Source organism: Typopeltis vanoorti, chromosome 16 (assembly GCF_054136105.1).
Source record: "Typopeltis vanoorti isolate ZY-2024b chromosome 16, IOZ_Tvanoo_1.0, whole genome shotgun sequence".
NCBI classification, from domain to species: Eukaryota; Metazoa; Arthropoda; class Arachnida; order Uropygi; family Thelyphonidae; genus Typopeltis; species Typopeltis vanoorti.
The window spans coordinates 53,526,683-53,546,627 of NC_143564.1; the positions used below are offsets into that span (position 1 = coordinate 53,526,683).

The window sequence follows — 19,945 nt, forward strand, 5'->3', positions numbered from 1 at the left end:
TCAACAGATACTGAATAACATCTTCCTTAAACTGTCCTTATGGTACAGATATGTAGATGATGTCCATGCAGTTTGAGATGGTTCCCTTACTTATCTACAAAAGTTCATCAATAAGACCAACAATTTTCAGTCTTATAGAGTTCACTCTTCACTCTTGAGGTAGAAAAAGATAATTGGATTGCCTTTTTTTAAATCTCCTTTTACTTCATCAACCAGATAGCAGCCATCATTTCTCAGTTTTTAGACAGAAAACCCATACCAGTTTTTACATTCATGCCTTTTCACACCATATTTCTCAAAAATTTGGTACTGTTAAAATTGTGGTACATCAAGTTTACTCTCTCTACCCTAATGAAATGCTGCTCTCCCAGGAAATAAATTGCATCATTCTGCCTTCCTTCCTAATAGCTTTACCGAATCTTTATGTCAACTAAATCATTGATAGTTATAGTTTCCTTTTCATCTGCCTCTCATCATGGTAGTAATACAGAGGTGGTCCAACAGATTATCATTTCTTATGTTAAAGGTGTCTTTGAAGGTATAGCCAAACTACTTATATTCATCTACAAGTCTCCTTTTGCCCTATTAACAAGATTTCTACTTTTTTAGGTTCTGCAAAAGACAAACCTGGAGTCTCTCAAATTCCTTGCCAATGTGAGTTATCATGTTTTGGCTAGACAGATAGAATCGGCAGCCATACATTGTGACATCTAGACTACATTAAGTTCATTGAGCCTGAACAGTCACAAATTGCAGACCACATTATCTCCACCAAACATCAAATCTTTTAGAAGACAATTAAGATTCTCCATAAAAATAATTCCCTTTAAGCTTGAAACCTTGCTACATCGTACAAATCTAAACAGAATTGATGGACTGAAAATATCCCTTTTATGAGAAATAGAACTTCTCTGCAAGTTCTGGAAATAGTTAATTTTTTTCAAATGTAATTAATTAAGGATCTCTTGTTAAAGTTATTTTATTAGGATCCTAATGTAATTAGATCTTGTCACTCCATAGCATGTATGTGTAGTTCATATGTTTTCATTGTTGAATCTTCCAGTTTCTGTTCTAGTTGTTTAATTTGAAAGTTATACTGAAGATGCCCTTGATACTTGGGCAAAAATTCTATGCTAATAAAAATTACATAAGTAAAATCTGTATTAAGTTTAATTAATCAACACACAATTTTCTCTCTCACACTGTTCTTATTTGCTGCTCTTGTAACACTAACAAATCTTGTGTTATTTCATTAACACTTCCTCGCAAATAATTTTTCCAACCAGCACATTTAACTCCTTTGCATATTCTCTCCTCTCGGACATGCATGCTTTTGACACCTGCTCCATTTCCACATCTTTCAACATAGAGTTCCCATACTTTACTTTCCACCATTCCATTGCAATCAATCCTTTGAGAAAAGATTAATGGGACAGTAAATTTAAGATGGATAGACGAGACAGGGTATGCTTCCAATGATATAGGATAATTCAAGTCCATTTGGGTAGAAAGCTCTGATTGTAATATTAGTAAAAATTTTCCCCAAGGTGGAGTTTAACAAGATCAAATACATTGTAGATTGTTATTAGAGTGGGTCATTTGCTGGTGATGATGAAATGCATCACCAATCATGAGTTGGACTCAGCAAATTATGCAAAACCTTGGCCACACAAAACATTTACTCACTTAAAGGCCCTTTCATTTTTTAATGGCATATTGCAGTATGTCAATAGAAGACATATGAAGTGATTAATGGTGCTACATCTGTTTTCTTAAAAAAAGAACAGAATTCCATTTTGTTCAATCTGCTGCTATTCGCCAGTTTGCAAATTCTGTTCTGCAGGCTTGAATAGGCAAGCATATTTATTCAGCCCCAATCATGGGTAACTTTGATTATCCAAACGTTGATTGGGTTGTAGTCAAATTTCATGAGAAGAATGAAGCTGAATTTATTGAGTTTGTGTCAAAATCTCCTCAAGCAGCATGTGACAGAAGGAACTGAAGTTCAAATAGTGTTAGATGTGAATTTAGTGTCAGGCAATTTCAATTAAAGATTGTGTATGGATGTACAATTCATGAAAGGCTATATGCTGAACTACAAAGCAGAAAATCTTATCAGGTAAGGAGAATAATAAGTTTGGTCCCATGGTTATATGGTGCAGACTGGAAGAGTTACAGATGTATGGAAAACTGAGTGTGAAAAGACACTGGCTTTGCAAGCTTAGACAACCCAGAAGAATTCTGTTCTGCTTCAAATAAAAAGAAAAGAAGGCAGAGAATAATTACTGAATGTGGTGTGAGAGATATATAGAAGAGCTTTCAACTAATAAGTGCCCATTTTGCTAAGCGCTATCATCTTGGTGTATGCAATATGTAGATCACTGCTTCCTCTACACTGGATGAAGAAACTCAGGTGTATGAGATGTACTAGAGCTGTTGCACAAATTGAATAAGAATCGGCAGCTGATGATATATTTCAGCATGAATGCTAAAAGAGTGTTCTGCTGAACTGCCTGTATAATCTTAGTTTCAGCACAGGGATGATTCCACTTGGGGCAGAAAGAATGTATTATGCATAAGAGGTAGTACAAAGACTGATATGTCTAACTATCAAATCAGTATCTTTGGAGTGGTGGTGAAGATTTTGGAAACATTATTAAGAAGTTCTGCATTATGTTTTGATCACAAGGATGGAATACTTTAATGAACTACTCATTAAATACCTCTACTATATCCTCCTCGGTGTTTATTATTCTTCCATTATCACTGACTAACATCATCCTCCTATATATTAATATAAGATTGGTGTTCTTGTCGTTTTTTTCAATAGAATGTGAGAGGAGGCACTCACATTGAACTTGGTAAACACCAGGAAGAGAAAAGATAGCTAGAGCACTTAATAAATGTAAGCATCTCCATACAGTACTGCATTCAAACCACATATGAAATAGTAATCCTCATCTGTTCACCTAAGGAAAAACTTCAGTCACATCCTTGAGTGGTTGAATTGCCTTATGCTTTATTTTGGCTTGCTATAGACAGACAGGAAGATTTGTTAACTATTTTTTGAATATGTGACTCCCAACCACCATAAAGTACCACCAGTAGTCTCAGGATTATTTTTGTCTGTTTTTTAATTGATTTTATATATTTTTTTTATTTTTATATAATTTGGAAATCCTACTCAAAAAACCAAACATAGAACTTTTGGAATTTTTTAAAGTCACTTCAGACCTTTAGTAAGCAGGACAGTGGTCTCACATCATATGATAAAATTTATCTCTCACTTAAAGACAATCACAGACATCCACACCCATGATGAGATTCAAACCTGCAGGCTCTTAGTTTTTTTTTTTTTTTCACATTTGACATTCCGTAGATGCCGTATGGTCACTGCCATACCTCACATGGTTTTGGCAATGATGTCTTCTACTAGAATAAGTGGTATGGTTGTAGATTCCCTTTCCACACAAAGTTTGTAGGACAATCACAAACATCCATGCCCACGGTGGGATTCGAACCCAACGGCCTCTTGGCTGGAGAGCAGACAGGCTAACCACTTGGCCAATCAGGATGGCGGCTCTTAGTTGGAGAGCAGATATACTAACCCTCAGCCAACTATGTAGATTTGAATTCAGTCGACCCCCATAGACTTCAATGTCACCAAAACTCAGTGTCTTGCTGATTTCTTGTGAGAAAGAGTTCACATCTCTTTCCCTTAACTTTCAGTAATACCCTGATATTCAAATACGACTAATTTCTCTTCATGGACTGACCTTCACTTCCAACCTTTTCTGGCACAAACACATCTCAACTATAGCTTCTGCAAGTGCCAAAAAAATTGTCTACTTTTCAACTCAAAACACTATTCCACATCTTTAGAGCTGCTAACTGTATATAAATCTCAAATTTGCCCAATCAGGGAATATTGCTCACATATTTGGAGTGCATCAAAATCCTGTTTAAGATTGCTCAATGCTATCCAGAGGACAATCTGGTTAATTAATGTTCCCTCTCTCTCACAGATCCACTTCAGTTACTCTCCATAGATGTTATGCTCAGTTTCCACCTAATTCCTCTTCTATAAATACTTTCATGGACAGTGCTGTGCTGAATTGGCCACTGTCATTCCTCCAATTTTCTCCAAAATCACAAGAACAAAAGCTGTTGCTAACCAACACCCATTTATAAAGTCCAGCTTGAAATGTGCCAGAGTAACTTCACTGCCTCTTCTCTTTCATTCCATCTACTTCTGTTCTTTGGAACAACCTTTTCTACTCTGCCTTCTCCAAAGATTATAACCTTCAGCTGTTAAAAAAAAATTGCAAACAGATTCTGCCTTTCTTCTTGTCCTCCTGCCTGCACATGGCACTGATATGTTACAGGTATTGCAACCTTTTGTTTATAGGTCAGATTAAAAGAGATATTAAAAGGAGAGATATGAAAAAAAAAATATTAGGCTGATACACATTTTAGAGAAAATAAAAAAAAAAAGGGAAAAAAAGCACTTGCTGCCATCAGTGTGGCAAGTCGGGACTGGTAGACTGTTCTTTAGATTGCTGTTTACAGTGGGTTAAATGGAAGAAAACCATAATACTTTATAATCATAAGTTGGTGAGACTGTTTTTGAAGTTTGACATGCACCTAAACCTTGAGTAGGTATGGCTGTATTAATTTATCAGAAAAACTGGTAAACAGTCATCGTAAAACAAACTTAACACTTCAACAACTTCTTTTTAACCATTAGTAAAGGGTGACAAATATAGTAGTTATTTTCTTGTCCATTGAAATATTTGAATTTGTTTCCACTAATAACTGTTGTTAGTGCTTGTGTATTGTGACAAACTGTCTATATCCTGTAGATGCTAGTTAGAAAACCAGTGAAATATTAGCAGCTGAATAAATATCTTATATATTTTGCTCCTTTAGTGTTGTGAATTATACCCTAAAAGCCTCAAATGAGTACTTCCAGCACCTAAGTTTTATCTATACATTTGAAATTAAACAGTCACATCATAGTCTCACTATCTTTAAAATAATTCTCTTTACCATATTCATCATAATAATAATGACTCATTTATTTGCATATAGACATTCAGTAAGAAACTATCATATATGCCTAAATATATTTTAAAATCTCTGTGAATTGACTGCATGTAGACAATCCAGAACTTCTAGGTTATTACCAGGCCCGGCCGAAGATATTTTTGCACCCCAAGCGCAGAGCCTTTGGGGCACCCTCACCGGTAAAATTGTAAAATTCCAAATATTTTCGAATCAATCTGTGCCCCCCTCCTCCTCAATATTTTGCCACCCCAAGCAATGCTTGGTTCACTTGTATGGTAGGACCAACCCTGGTTATTACTAAGCCTCTACTATTTGTGCTCTGATAGTGTTTGAGAGAAGCAGCATCAGACTGTATATCTACATATAGGATGATAAATCAAGTGGAAGTTAAGTAGATGATATATAGCAGAAGCTGGGGGTGGGGAGAACATTGTGGAGGGAATATGAAGAAAAAAGATGATCAGCATACTCATGAACAGCAGAATGTGAAGACAAGTTCAGATTATGAGAGAAAATTAGCCAAGCAGGCCAAAGTAAATCCAAAAGAGTTTTTTTTTTTTTTTACTATGTAGCAAGTAAGAGGAAGAATGATTATGGAAGGATGACTTTAATCAGTGTTGATGGTAAGAAAGTGGCAGAAGAAATAGTTGAGTTGCTGAGTGATCACTTTGTAAAAGTGTCATCCAAGTGAAGATTTTGTAGTTGCTAACACAACAGAGACTGATAACAGAATTGAGGTAGATGAACAGGAGACGCTCAGCATATGAAAAATATTAATGTGAATATATACCAGTGGGACTGGATAATATGTCAGTTCATTGCTACTTGAACGTGCAAGAGAATTGGCACTGCCTCTGAAGTTGTTTAATATAAGTCTCAGTGCTGGCCAGGTTTCAAGGGAGTGAAAAAGAGGTAAGATAGTTCCATTATATACAAGTGGCTCCAAGAGAGAAGTAGCAAATTATAGACCAATTAATATCTTAGGAGTTGTGGTTAAAATATTGGAAAGGTTGGTTAAATGTTCCAGCAATGGGTAGAATAAAATACTCTATGGTGAGCAGCACAACTTTGTAATAGCTCCTGCATTAATAATTTACATTTTATAATAGTGACAGTAGAATTAGAGTAGGAAAATGGCTACACCAAGATACTGTTAGATTTTGCAAAAGCATTTGACAGAATTCTACATGGAAAACTATTACAAAAATTGGAGCAAAAGAAAACATCATTACAGTTTGGCTTAGATACGTTAACAATGTTTCATTATTATTATTATTATTATTATTATTATTACCAGACACCTCCAGAGAGTCCAAAGACTCATCGAGAAACCTACTCCACAAATCTCCATCTCCACCACTCAATCCACCAACTACCATGAACCACAACTACTTTCATCATCTATACCAACACCATCTACTGCTGACCACCACCATTAGTATTTTCACAGACAATCACAAATATCCATGCCCACGGCAGGATTCAAATCCTCAGCCTTTTGGCTGGAGAGCAGATATGCTAACCACTTGGCCAACCAGGCTGGCAAATAATTAATGCCAGCAGCACCCAGGTGGTCACCCTTCCAAGTACCAACTGGGCTCGTGTTTGCTTAATTTCAGTGATCAGAAGAGAACTGGTGCTTTCAAACCGATCTGGCCACAGAGCCACTAGACTTTAAATACCTTCCTCAGCCATCTGAACTCACTTCCTTTCCTGGATACACTGGTCACACATCTTCCCTCAGGCAGTCTATCCTTCAGTGTCTATCACAAGTGTACACATACAGGCCAATTACATGCTAACTTTCTTATCACCACCCTTCACAAAAACTTGGAGTCATTAACACCCTCAAAAACAGAGCTATAACAATTTGCTCTAATGAACAAGCTCTTAAAAAAGAATTACAAATTATTAGCAATATGTTTATAAATAATGGCTATAACAAAAATACCATCGATAAAGTTTATAAAACTACCGAAAAATGCATATAATATAGATTACAGTAAAACCATAGCTATTCCATATATTAAAGGATTATCAGAAAAAAATAAATATAATTCTACACCATTACAATCTTAATACTACTTTTAATCCATCTATAACATTAAAAAACATATTCAACTCTAAGGATCCTTTTCCTCCGCTCCCTTGGCCCACCTTGGGGTATACCATATTCGTTGCACCTGTAACTACCTTATATTGGTGAAACTGGACACACAATTCCTATCCATACAAAAGAACACAAACAACACATTAAATTTAATAATTTTGGTAAAGTAGACCTCCCAGATCATGCTCTTAACACCCTACACCAAATTGGTTGAAAAAGTACTTGAACAAATTTAAAGAAGCCTGTGAAATTTTGATGAATGATCTTAATCTTAACAATGATGGTGGCATAAAAATCCCAAGATTTTGGATGGCACACATTCAGCCCACTTAAGTTCAAATTTTCTAGCAAACCATTACTTTAGGACTCTAAGCAATAATTTCAGCTCTTATTGGCCACCATCTATACTGTTTTGTTCTAATTTATGTGAGAGCATGTTGCTCTCCAGCTTAATATATCTTTTAATGATTTGTAACCAAATATATAGCAAAGGTTGGTCGATTGGTAGAGCCTCTGCTACTAATAGCTCACAAAAGTTAAGCAAGTTTGAGCGCGATAATTATAACACATTAGTTGTTTCCATAATTTTTTTTAATAATGAATTCTAATTTATTTACAATCTATTTATAATGAATGATTATTAAACCATTCATTGTAAATTAATACTGAATTTCATCTGCTTGATATTAGATGCTTTGTTTGGGTTTTCTATCAAACTATTACAAACTGGTAGTTTTTTATAGTGAGTTTTAGAAATGAATGATTTCAGTATAGAGGTTAAGACATTCACTCAAAAAAGTATTTACTCTTAAAATTCACTTTATGCTATAGTGAGAGTTGACTGCTTTTCTTAGCTTAATAATAATAAAAAAAAACTGGTTTGCCTAGAGCTCATAATATGCTAAATGAAGCACTAAATTTAGCTTGGATTTTACATGAAACAAAAAATATGTATATTAAATTTAGACATATAGTTATTCAAGTTTTTGTTTTCTCTAGGTTCCCATGCGGCAGTTTAACAAAACAAAAAATTTTTCAGAAGCAGAACAGAAAACAGTTCTTACTGTCTTGAATACTGCTACTAGAGATCAACTTCTACACAGTTATAAGATTAACAAATTTCTTCCTGAAATTTTAGAATACAGAAATAAAACTGGATTTTTTCAGTCATTAGATTCTTTATTGAAGATTGATGGTATTAAATGGCACTTGCTTGAGAAATATTGTAAGCGTATTCTGAAAAAGAAGCAAAGTGAAGAAATAGAGAAATCATTAACTGCACCCACAATTTCCCCTGAGAAATGTCAGGTATTTTTATTATTACTATAATCGATAACTCAGTTATTACTTTTAATCATTTTAAACTAATTAAAATTTTTTCTGCTCCATCTGTTATCAATTTCATGATAACTGAAGCAGTAGAAATTTATTGCAATAATTTGTTTATTGTCTAGCAGGACTAGTTGTCTACTTCTTCCTTCGTGCTTAATTTTACAGTTGGTCTAGTGATGGCCCCTTTTGTTCAGCATATGCAATTGTTAAAAAAAAAAATATTTTGTCTGTTGACTTTTACTTTTTTGCATATACATTTGTGTGCAGTTATGACAAGTTCATTTTTGATAATAAATTAATGGTGCTAAATATGGGAATTTTATTAGCTGTAATTATTATTATTACCATTATCCTAAGTCTCATCTAAGAGGTCCCTTTTTGTCATACACACAGCTCACTATACTATGCCTTAAACACATTCAAATTCTCTGCAGATGTCATACTCTCAGGCATGCATTCCAATCATTTACAACTCTCCTTGCAAAAAACCTGCTTCTCACTTCCTTGCTTACATCCTCCTTATCCAGCTTCCAGGGATGACCTCTTGTTCTCCCCAAATCTCCTACTATTTCATGAAAAACCTCTTCAAATCCTCTTCCTTCTATCCACTAGACTCTTCAGATTGCATCGTCTCAACATTTTAGAGAACAGAAACTATTGTGATCAAATCTGTGCACAGTAGTCCATATGTGGCCTAATTAGAGCCTTATACAATGGAACCAGAATCTCCTTACTTCTACAAGTCAGTGTCCTCACAATTTTGGCAATATGTGCTCTAAATTTTAGATCCTTATCCACCATCACCCAAGATCTCTTATTTCCTTTGCTTCCTAATAAGAGCTGTTTCATTAGTTCGGTTATAATGAGCATTCTTGCCTGTTTTATGCATTATATTGCTTTCCAATGTGGTACATATCTATAATTACAACACTGGTTGTTGAATAATGAATGAAGTTAATGCACCATATTGTTCTGGAACTACCCTTAATCTTACAGGCTTAACATTTGCAGTAAATTTATTTCTGACTGTTCATTTAGTTGTATGCAGAAAAGGTAAGGATCTAGTTCATAAACAAGTGACTAAAGCTTGAGGGAACATGTCTACGGAAACTTAACTCATAACAGGTTGGTATATCTGCCACTCTTATCACCTCTCCCAGCAGTATAGCATAATTAAAACTATTCTAGCCAGTAAGGCCAGAACCTTATACTCTCTCTCTCTCTCTCTCTTCACTAAAATGACTATTACCTACAGAATTAACAAACCTGATTTACATATACATATGAATGTATCCAGTACATTTTGATAATGAACAGGCATATGCCAGAAAAGTTACAATTCACTGATTAACAACTTTTAATTAGTTCTCCTTTTCACTTAAAATTTTTTAATTATCTTAAACTGTGCTATAAAGATGCAAAATACCTTATAATATAAAACTTAATTTAGATAGTGTAAATATGTAATAGTGTAAGTAATAACATGGGGTGCTTAAGGGGCAAAGTTGTATAACTGAGAGGAGACCTCCACATGGCCTTTAAAGGAATGTACATAACAACCAACTGAGCTTCTGACATAATGTCCAATCTTCACTTTCTCATGGTGCACCCTGTGAGGTATCTGCCTGAATACTGAACAAACCATGGGCTTGCAATTTGGGATTTAGTCGACCAAATTGTATTCTTATTAGCTAACCACAAATAAAAGGACGGTACAACATTACAGAATTCCATGCCAGCTGGGGCATTGCCTGGTTAAACAAGATCTTCACTATTTTTGCCAGGGAACCAGGATGAACAGTCAGCTACTGGAACAAATTCTGAAACACACCCCAACTCAATATCACCAGAGTTCAAGATCAGTACTATCAACATAAGAAGCTTGAATGACAAAGAAACAGAGCTGACTGAGGAATCGGATAAGTACCAGATCGACATAACAGGGATGACTGAAACAGAAAAAAAAAAAGACAAAAACTGGTGAGATCTTTCTAAGCAATAAATATGAAATGCTATATTTGGGCAATAAAAGTCATGGAAAAGGAGTAGTAGCTATAGTATTCAACACTAAATATGAGACTAATCTTCTTGAATTACTGGGATTACTCTACTTGAATATCAAGTAGAGTAATGTGGGCAAATATCAGAATGGGGAACTGAACAATTAGACTTATTTGTGCCTATGGTCTCACAGGAAGGTTCTACCAAGGTAGAAGTGGAGGAATTTTTTGAGGCTTTAGAGAAAGCAACTGATACAATGAAAAAAAGGGAAGTTGGTCCTTGGGGGATCTAAATAGCAGAGTATGAAATGATTGTCAAACATACAGAAATATTTTGGGAAAATTTGGAGAAAAGAGCAAAGCTAATAATAATAGCAAATACCTGTTGGATTTCTGCTCAGGATATGGACTGGTTATTACTAGCACAATGTTCCAACATAAAAATGTGCACAAATTCACATGGAGAGAAGAGGCAAGAAATAAGAAAAGTCTCATTAACTATGTTATTGTTGATAGTGATGTTTTTTCACTGGTGTGCAGAAGATTTGAAATTGGAAGTGATCACCATTTGGTATTGAGCAGGATAAAAGAAACTTCATATTGAAAAGAAGAACATGTAAGAAAGTTTTAAAGCAAATAAAAGTTGAACAGCTCTCAGATGTGAACTGTAGACTAAAATACACAAAGATTATTGAAGAAAAAATGAGAGTTTGAGAACAGGAACCAAAACTTGGAGATTCAGTGGCAAGCCATGAAGAGGACATTGATTGATCGAGAACTAAGTAGTGGACACAGGAAGTTATGGAAAAAAGAAGAAAGCATATCGAAGGATCTTGGTAAATAAGTCATCTTGTGCTCTTAGAGAATGCAAACACAAATGTAAGAAAGCCAAACTATGTAAAACTAGCTAAACAAAAGTCATGGGATGACTTTATTGAATTAGGTGATAAAGATGACATGAAAACTGGAGAAAAAGATATTTGAGAAACGTGGTATACTCGAGAAACAGTTGAAAAGGATTATGTAAGGGAGAAGCTCAGGGAAAAACAAGCTGGATTCAGGCCAAATACAGACTGTCAGGATTAGATTTTCACTTTATGACAAATAATTGAGAAATCATGAGAATATAACAAAGATCTGTATTTAAGTTTTGTAGATCTGCAAAAGGCATATGACAAGGTGCCCAAGAGAAAAGCTATTCAAAACGCTACAGTTATACGGTGTCAGTGGGGCATTATATCAAGTAATATTTAGTCTTTATTTGAATCAGCAGTTAGAATTGAAGGAAGTACAGGAAAATGGTTTCTTGTTAAATCTGGTGTCAGACAAGGATGTACATTATCCCCTCTGTTATTCCTATTGGATCATATGGATCCTTCTATATGGATCATAATGTGATCCATATAGAAGGAAAGTGGTATTAAACCTGACATCAAAATTAGAAATCTCAGCTCTTTACTTTATGCAGATGATGTTATGCTTTTAAATAAATCCAGTACAAGTCTGCAAGATTCCCTGACTAAATTGAATAACTGTTGTAATAAATTTCTTATGAAAATCTGCAATAGACAAAGACAATGAAAATCGGGAGAAACATTTAAAATATCAAATGCATTGTGAATGGAGTACCTATAGAACAAGTAAAACATTTCAGCTACTTAGGCACAAATTTTAGTGAAGACAGTAAATTAAATATGGAAATAGACAACAGAATCAACAAAGCCAGTGTTGTGTCCTGAATAAACCAAGAAAAAGAATTACCATTTTTTATTCAGGAACAACTCTCTTTGAAAATAGGCAGAGAATGTGGTGTGTTGGCTATAAACTGGAAATGTATATATATGTATATAACACTAAGATAGGAGTAAGAAATTATATAACAAATGAAAGAAAATTGTAAGACCTAACCTGTTATGTATAAGGGTCTGATAGAGAAATTTTTAATGTATTGAATTAATTTAAGAACCTCATTTTATGTGTCATGAGATAGCAAAATCTGTAAGCCAGAGTCCAAGGGTCACCTTTTGATCATCCAGTGTTACGTGTGCCGGGGAGGGGGGGGGGAATAATGAGAAAGAGAAACTAGAAGGCTTTCTAAGAAAACACGCCAAAAGCACTTGCGATGTAGTGGAAGGAGCTGGACGGCGTGACGAAAATCCACGTGACCGCATTGGCGGGCATCGCAGTATACGAGAAACGCTGCAAAGAGCATGAAAACAAAAAGGTCGAGCAACCCCCATTTTTTTGGTTCCTGTTTCCTGACCTCTCGGACGTTGGTCCAGTCCACACCTACAGAGAAGTTCCAGGCTGGCCGTGGAAGGTATGAGTCATCTTCCACAGCGTAAGGAATAGGGCTAGCTATTTCCTTGGACTAGGATAGCTATGCTATATCGTGCAATAAAAACCAAGTAGATGCCGTCCGTTCTGGCTAAGCTCCTGAGCCATATCGCCCTTCCTGCTGAGAATCTGGCCATACAGTTGTCGAAGGTGACCAGACAAGCAGCAGACTGAGAAGACGCCTTGATGCCCAGACAAGGCAGAAGAAAGGAACGAGTATCATTTCAAAGACGGTAATGTAGACTCTTGTATTATATATTCACGGTTAAGGAATTGTGTGTTTTCCAGAGAACATTTTGTGTAGTGGACTTATTATATGGAAATTTAGGAACTGCCTCCAACTTGGCATAGACCCATCTTTGTTTGAGAATTGTCTGCCTAGAAGGGCTCTATTTAATTTGTATGAATTAATTGTGTTGTGTTAAGTGATATAACTGGTGACCACGTGAGTGTAGACCGTGTGATAACTTGTGATGAGATGATGTTAGGTTACATATAGAGGCGGTCCAAGTAAATTTGTTCATGTATTTCATTAGTAGTAATGAACCAGAGATCTTACTAAAATTCGATTCAGATTACCTAGAATTAAGACTTTCGTGTATCATTTCTTTAATTAATAAATATGTTTCTTAGTACCTGCCTGATCTGGTTTAGTATATGAATTCCAACAGCCACTCATAAAATTATTATCGAACTTAGCGGGAAGAACCCACTTGTATAATTTAACAAAGCGGACCATGACTGCATGCAAGAATATAGTGAACAGAAGTTAGAAATTTACTGTAGTTTAGTTACTGTTAGTTAGCCATCCTGGATAAGAGTCTCATCTATCCTCGATATTGGCTGGCGCAGTTAAAAAAATAAATTTGTCAATGCTTATCAGGTGGACTGTCTCAGAAGATATGTTTAATGGGCGCGTCTCATTCTAGGACAAAGCCCAAATCATTAAGTATCCTACACGTGATTAAACTTAAAAGCGGCCAAAGATTTTGTTTGTTAAAAAAAAAAGGGGGAAAAAGATTTAAGAGAACAATGAGTTAAGTGTAGACTAACCTTAAAGGCTAAAAGGGACAAAATATAGAAATAGAGGATATAACACCAGTATAGTAGGAGGTCAACTGAATAAATGTATATGGAATAAAGAGAAAAATTAGTCAAAACACTAAATTAGCTGTATACAAGACAGTGTTCAAACCAATTTTAACTTATGGATTCTGCAAGCAGGGTTAGGAAAAAAACACTTAACCCAAAGACTAGAGACCACAGATATGAGAGTCCTAAGAAAGATTAGGGACCTGAACAGATGGTATCAATGGCAATATATTAAAAATGAGGATATTAGGAAAGACTTTAACATTGTTAGCATCCAAGAATGCATTAGCAGAGCTAATCTCAGGTGGTACGGTCATTTAAGCAGAATGGAGCAAGGAAAGATTAGCAAAACAGGTGTTCTCTGCCAGGTTGGCAGGAAAAAGACCTAGAGGAAGACCAAGATATATGTGGATTGATACAGTAAAAAAGTCTTTAGAAGACAGAAATATAAGATCTGATAATGTTGGAGTCTTCACAGATAACAGATTGATTTGGAGGAAAATTATTGATAGGAAGTTAGTAATGATGTAAGTTCTTCACGTGGTACTATCATAATACCCTGTACACCCCTTGAGGGTACACGTCAGGAATTTGATGATGATGAAGTAATAACATCCCACTATATGATTTTTAAATTCAATACATGTATAATGTAAATAAAAATATAATTTGTTCTGTTTTTAAATTATGTTATAAAAGAGACTGCTTCATTGCCAAAACAGCTTAGGTTTTTTTGTTTTGTTTTTGTTTTTTAATCTGGCTAGACCAAAAGATATGTTATTTTCCTCTTTTTCTTCCAATAATAAACATTAATACAACAAAACACTACAGCAGTTTTCAAGCAAATTAGTGCTAGCTCAGATTTGTTGCCTAGGATTGTTAATCCAAGAGCACTCCCCTCTCTTTCTCTCTCTCACTACTGAATTTAATCACATTCATTAACCTTCTGGCCAATAGCTATTTCCCTTATAGAGCTAACATTAGCAGTAACAGAATGCTAAACTCTAAATGCTGATCCCCCATAGTTTGTGTGGTGTCAATTCAGGCATTTGTTTTTAAGGGGATTTATTTTTTTATTAATATTAAGCTTTATATTTAACTAATTCCAAGTGTTAAATTAAATGCCAGTATAGCTGAGTGTGCATTTTTAATTAACTGAGTGTGAATATTTAATTTCATTATTAATGCATATAGTTACATAACAGTGTAGGTAGTTAGCCTTTTATTTAATTTAGATATGACTGGGTTCATGTGATGTGGCATGCGAAAGATGTTCATTGGCAAATTTGAGTAGTCTGAAATAAAGGAGAAAGGTGGTATGAGGATTTGTCACACTTGTGGCAAATCCTCATACCATACCAAATCCTCAAATTAGATAGAGAAACATGAAGTTTTGAATGTGAGCAAGATCTCTAATGAAGGATTAAAGGAGGAGACATTGCAAGTAGTGAAATGACACACATACAAAAGAATGCAAGCACATATGGATGTGATAGAGATGTAAAAGAGGTCAGAGTGTGAGATAAGTAATATGAAAGTAGTAGGAGAAAAATTATTATTACAATGAATAAATGAAAGCACACGACTGTGACAAACATTTCAACAAAACAGAAGATTAAAAACCACTTAGCACGTATGAAGAAAGCTAAGAAAACAGATGAAATATTGGGATGAGGGGACAAAAAACTAAATAGGGTTTTTTTACTCCTTGTACTAAGTCTATGTGTAAGGAGGTAAAACATATGAGTGAGATTATTGTATTAACAAGTACAAATAATTTGAAAGGAGATAAGTATGGTGAGAGAGTGATGCAAAATTGTCATGAAAAAAAAAAAGAAAAAGAATTAAGATAGTGAGCCTGTTGTCAAGGTATAACACAGGTGAACTGAGACAGTTCTGATTGCTAGTGATTCACTGAGCACCCTATGCAGAAGAAATGGTATGTTGATGTATAGTATTTTTGATTGCAGAAAGGGCTTCTGCTTGTAAGGTAGATTACATTTAAATGAATTTAGTGTAACATGCTTGAAGAAATTCTTATTTATTAAAGTAATTATTATTACAGTAGACAATAACAATAACTGGCTGATAACATTAAGCAAAGAATATATAAAAAATTGCATCATTTATTTCAATTTATTAAATTATGAACATAATTTAATTTATTATTATAAACAACTTTTTAATAAGTAACAACATAAAATTTATTTAAAAAACTTATCTAGTGTTATCTGTCTTGTCTTTGAATATAGTAATTCATGAATAAATTGCTCATACTCATAATGCCTTTTGAAGTTTGTCGCTCTATGTTGCACACTGTGATGAAGTATTCGTGGAGCTTCTTGCATCTGGCCATTAGTTGGAGGAGCCTCTAAAATTTGCTCTTCTATACTTGTATTAGATTCACTTTCTTCTATTACTTTAAAGTTCTAATCAGAAGCAGCTTGACATATTTCTGACACTGTCATTGTAGCCACCACTTCAACTTTGTTATCGATATCCAACCAATTTTCAAATTCTTCTTTGGGGTTTTATCAAAAATTTCACTTGTAAGATATTCAAATTCTTTGGAAGAAGGAGCTTTAGAGTTTGTCTTAAAAAATCCACCTTTTTGGAACCTATTTTCGATAGTCTTCTCTGAGACTTGCTTCCATGACATTGTTATTAAATGCAATGCATCAGGAAGGGATATCTTTTTTGTACTTGCATCAGATTGGTCTTTTATATAATCAAGTTCAGTTATAATTCTTGTATGAGCTTCCCTGTGATAAGCTTTAAAAGCTCGTATGATGCCTTGGTCACATGGTTGAATTAACCATATGGTGTTCGAAGGAAAGAAAATTGCTTTGTTCTTTAACAATAAATTGTTTGTGTGTGCAGTGCAGTTGTCTACTAACAAGACAATTTTATGCTTTAATTTAAGATCTCACTTAACCAATTGTTGAAAATGTCATTAGTCATCCAAGCATTTGCACTAGAACAGTAGTCAACAGGCAAACTTGACACCTTTAAAACACTGAGGATTTTTACTTTTTCCAATCACTAGGAGCTCTTGTTTCTCACCTTTCATATTTGCACAACAAAGAACTGTAACTCACTCTTTTGAAGATTTAAATCCTTTAGTACTTTCATTTTTAAACAAATAAGTATGTTCAGGCATTGCACGAAAATAGTCCTGTTTTGTCTACATTGTAAATATCCTCGGGAGAATATTCAACAAGAATTTTTGGCCACTCTCTCTTAATCCACACATCAGCTGATAAAAAAAAAATCTGCACTTTTTTCTTCACCACAAATACACTTGTACACAATATTCTCTCACTTTTTCCACCTGTTAAACCATCCATCAGTTGTGGCAAAATTTTCTTTGCCATTGTTTTTACAAGTTCTGCTTTTTAACACATTGAAGGCCCATTAATCGAAGCATTCTTTTCACGAACATTACTAAAACAAATTTTTAATGCTGATTCAACTTGAGTATCTTTACCAGATTGGGCTCTCTTCTGTTCCATACTCTCATTAGTAAGAGCTGAAGTTTCAATGTTTGATCTGTTTTTTAAGATCTTACACAATAGCGGTTGTGTAATTTTTAAATGTACAGCCGTGCTATGCTGACTCATTTTGGGCAACTTATCATAGCACTCCAAAATTTATCCTTTTCTTGAAAAGATAAATCTGTATTTTTTTTTTTTATTGCTTCTGCCATAATGCTACAGGCTGTTTTAATGAGCACTTAAAGTCAAATTCACTTACTGAAAAAGAGAGCACGGAAATAAACTTAATCACAATTAGATTGTATTTATACCCTCCTGCATTTACCAGGAAGATTGACGTTTTATGGAACATTAAGATTACCCACCTGCATTTGCCTGGAAGATATATGATTTATGGAAGAATAAGATTAAAGGAAGATTAACAAAAAAGTCGGATTTCCACAAATGTTCTTTGTCAAACTTTGTCCTTATTAACCCTTATTTCTTAGAATTCTGAGACGCAAAAGGCTAAACATTCGAGGATTTTGATAACAACAACCGGAACTTTGATTATTATTACGGGCAGCTCCAAGGAGTCCTTAGACTCATCAAGGGAGGCCCAACATCTTGTCAAGAATAACTATTCAACATTCACACAGTATCTATCAAACTTCACCTTGAACTCATTTACAGTCATTGCACCCACAACAGACTCTGGCAGCTTATTCCACTCATTTACCACTCTCCAAGTAAAAAACCTAGCTCTAACACCCTTGCTAACCACCCTCTTACCAAGCTTACATGGATGGCCCCTAGTCCTCCCACTACCAATCCTGTTCTCAAAAATATCTTCTGAATTAATCTTATAGAAACCCTTCAGTCATTTGAATGTCTCAATCATATCACCCCTTTTCCGCCTATCAACCAATTTCTGCAGCCCACAGATCTTCAACCTGTTCTCATAAGGTTCATTCCATAGTCCTGCTATTATCTTGGTCACTCGTCTCTGGATCCTCATCACCTCCTCCCCATCGAGAAGAAACCCTGGCACCCATATCTGGGCACAGTAGTCTAGATGGGGTCTTATCAAGGCTCGATACAGAGGAACAATAACCTGTCTAAAGAAAGATGTTGAAAGTTTATTTTTCACTTTGTTAGACTATAATAAATTTAGTTTAATCCTTTATCCAAGTGTGAGCAAACAAAGTTTGCACCTGAAAGTATCTTCACAACTGGAGTAAGGTAGTACAACACCAGCAACTCATTGCAAAGGTGGAGCAAGATAACATCACTCCTATCTCAGTATCTCCCATAATGCAAAACACATCTCCTTGCAGATATGTATAATGTTATGCATTAAGGGAAGGGCCACTACCCAGACTAGGCTCTCACTGAAGAGACCTCAATAAAGGCCTCTTCAGTGAGAGCCAGGCCCAAGTGGAGATACCAGGCAGAAGCATTAGCAAGGTTATCTCTACCTATAGGAGTTGCCAAACAGTGTGCCACCTTTTTATTAAAGTACTCTGGATTTAGAGAAAGATGTTGAAAGTTTATTTTTCACTTGGTTAGACTATAATAAATTTAGTTTAATTGCGGATATGTATAATGTTATGCATTAAGGGAAGGGCCACTACCCAGACTAGTTTCGACTTTTATTGAGGTCTGTTCAATGGGAGCCAGGCTTCAAGTCTTGGACTACCTTACCCCAGTCCTGAAGATACCTGTTTGTCTTTGCTCGTTAAATATTTTTTCAGCAACCAAGTGATTTGATGAGCTGATTTTGCCACTTTTGCGATGTGTCCCCTAAATTTCAACTTCCTATTCATCAACACTCTCAAATAACTGGACTCGTCAATCTCCTGGAGTACAGTTCCACCAATGTGATATACTGCTGCTAATCTTTTCACCTCAAAATGCAAAACCTTACATTTTTCCACATTAAATCGACATCCATTTTCCTTAGCCCAGTCCTCCAAAATATCCAAATCATCATGCAAAATTTTGACATCCTGAGCATTCACTATTGCTCTACCTAACTTTGCATGATCTGCAAACAGATGCACAGTTCCTCTCAGATCCTTTCCTATATCGTTAATGAACAAATTAAACAGTAGCAGTCCAAGAACAGAACCCTGCAGTACACTGCTAGTCACAGGCCATCTTTAGGACTCTACTCCTAAATAAACGACTCTCTGATATCTCTCCATCAACCACCCTCCTATCCATCTCACCAACCCTATATCCATTCTCATATGCTGCAGTTTACTGATTAGAATTTTATGTGGTATCATATCAAGGGCTTTAGCAAGATCCTGTAGAATCACTGTAAACAGGTTACCCTTATCCAGTTCAGCCATCACTGTGTTATAGGATGTGAGCAAGTTACTGAGGCATGATCTACCCTTCACAAAACCATGCTGTCCTCCATAGAGTATCCCGTTTTCATCTATCCAATCTTGTATTTTCCTCTTCCTCGTCAAGAGGAAATATGCTGATCGGCCTGTAATTTTCAACAGCAGTCTTGGAACCTCTTT

The 19,945-nt window shown here is 35.2% G+C and overlaps 1 protein-coding gene across 1 annotated transcript in view; it reads left to right on the forward strand.

Moving 5' to 3' along the window:
* LOC150098023 (transcription elongation factor, mitochondrial) overlaps positions 1-19,945 on the forward strand; it is a 62,784-nt gene that overhangs the window by 8,462 nt on the left and 34,377 nt on the right. The window contains exon 2 of the mRNA XM_090406462.1: positions 8,177-8,485. Within this exon, the coding sequence (XP_090262588.1) occupies positions 8,177-8,485 (309 nt within the window). The remainder of the gene's footprint in view (positions 1-8,176; positions 8,486-19,945) is intronic.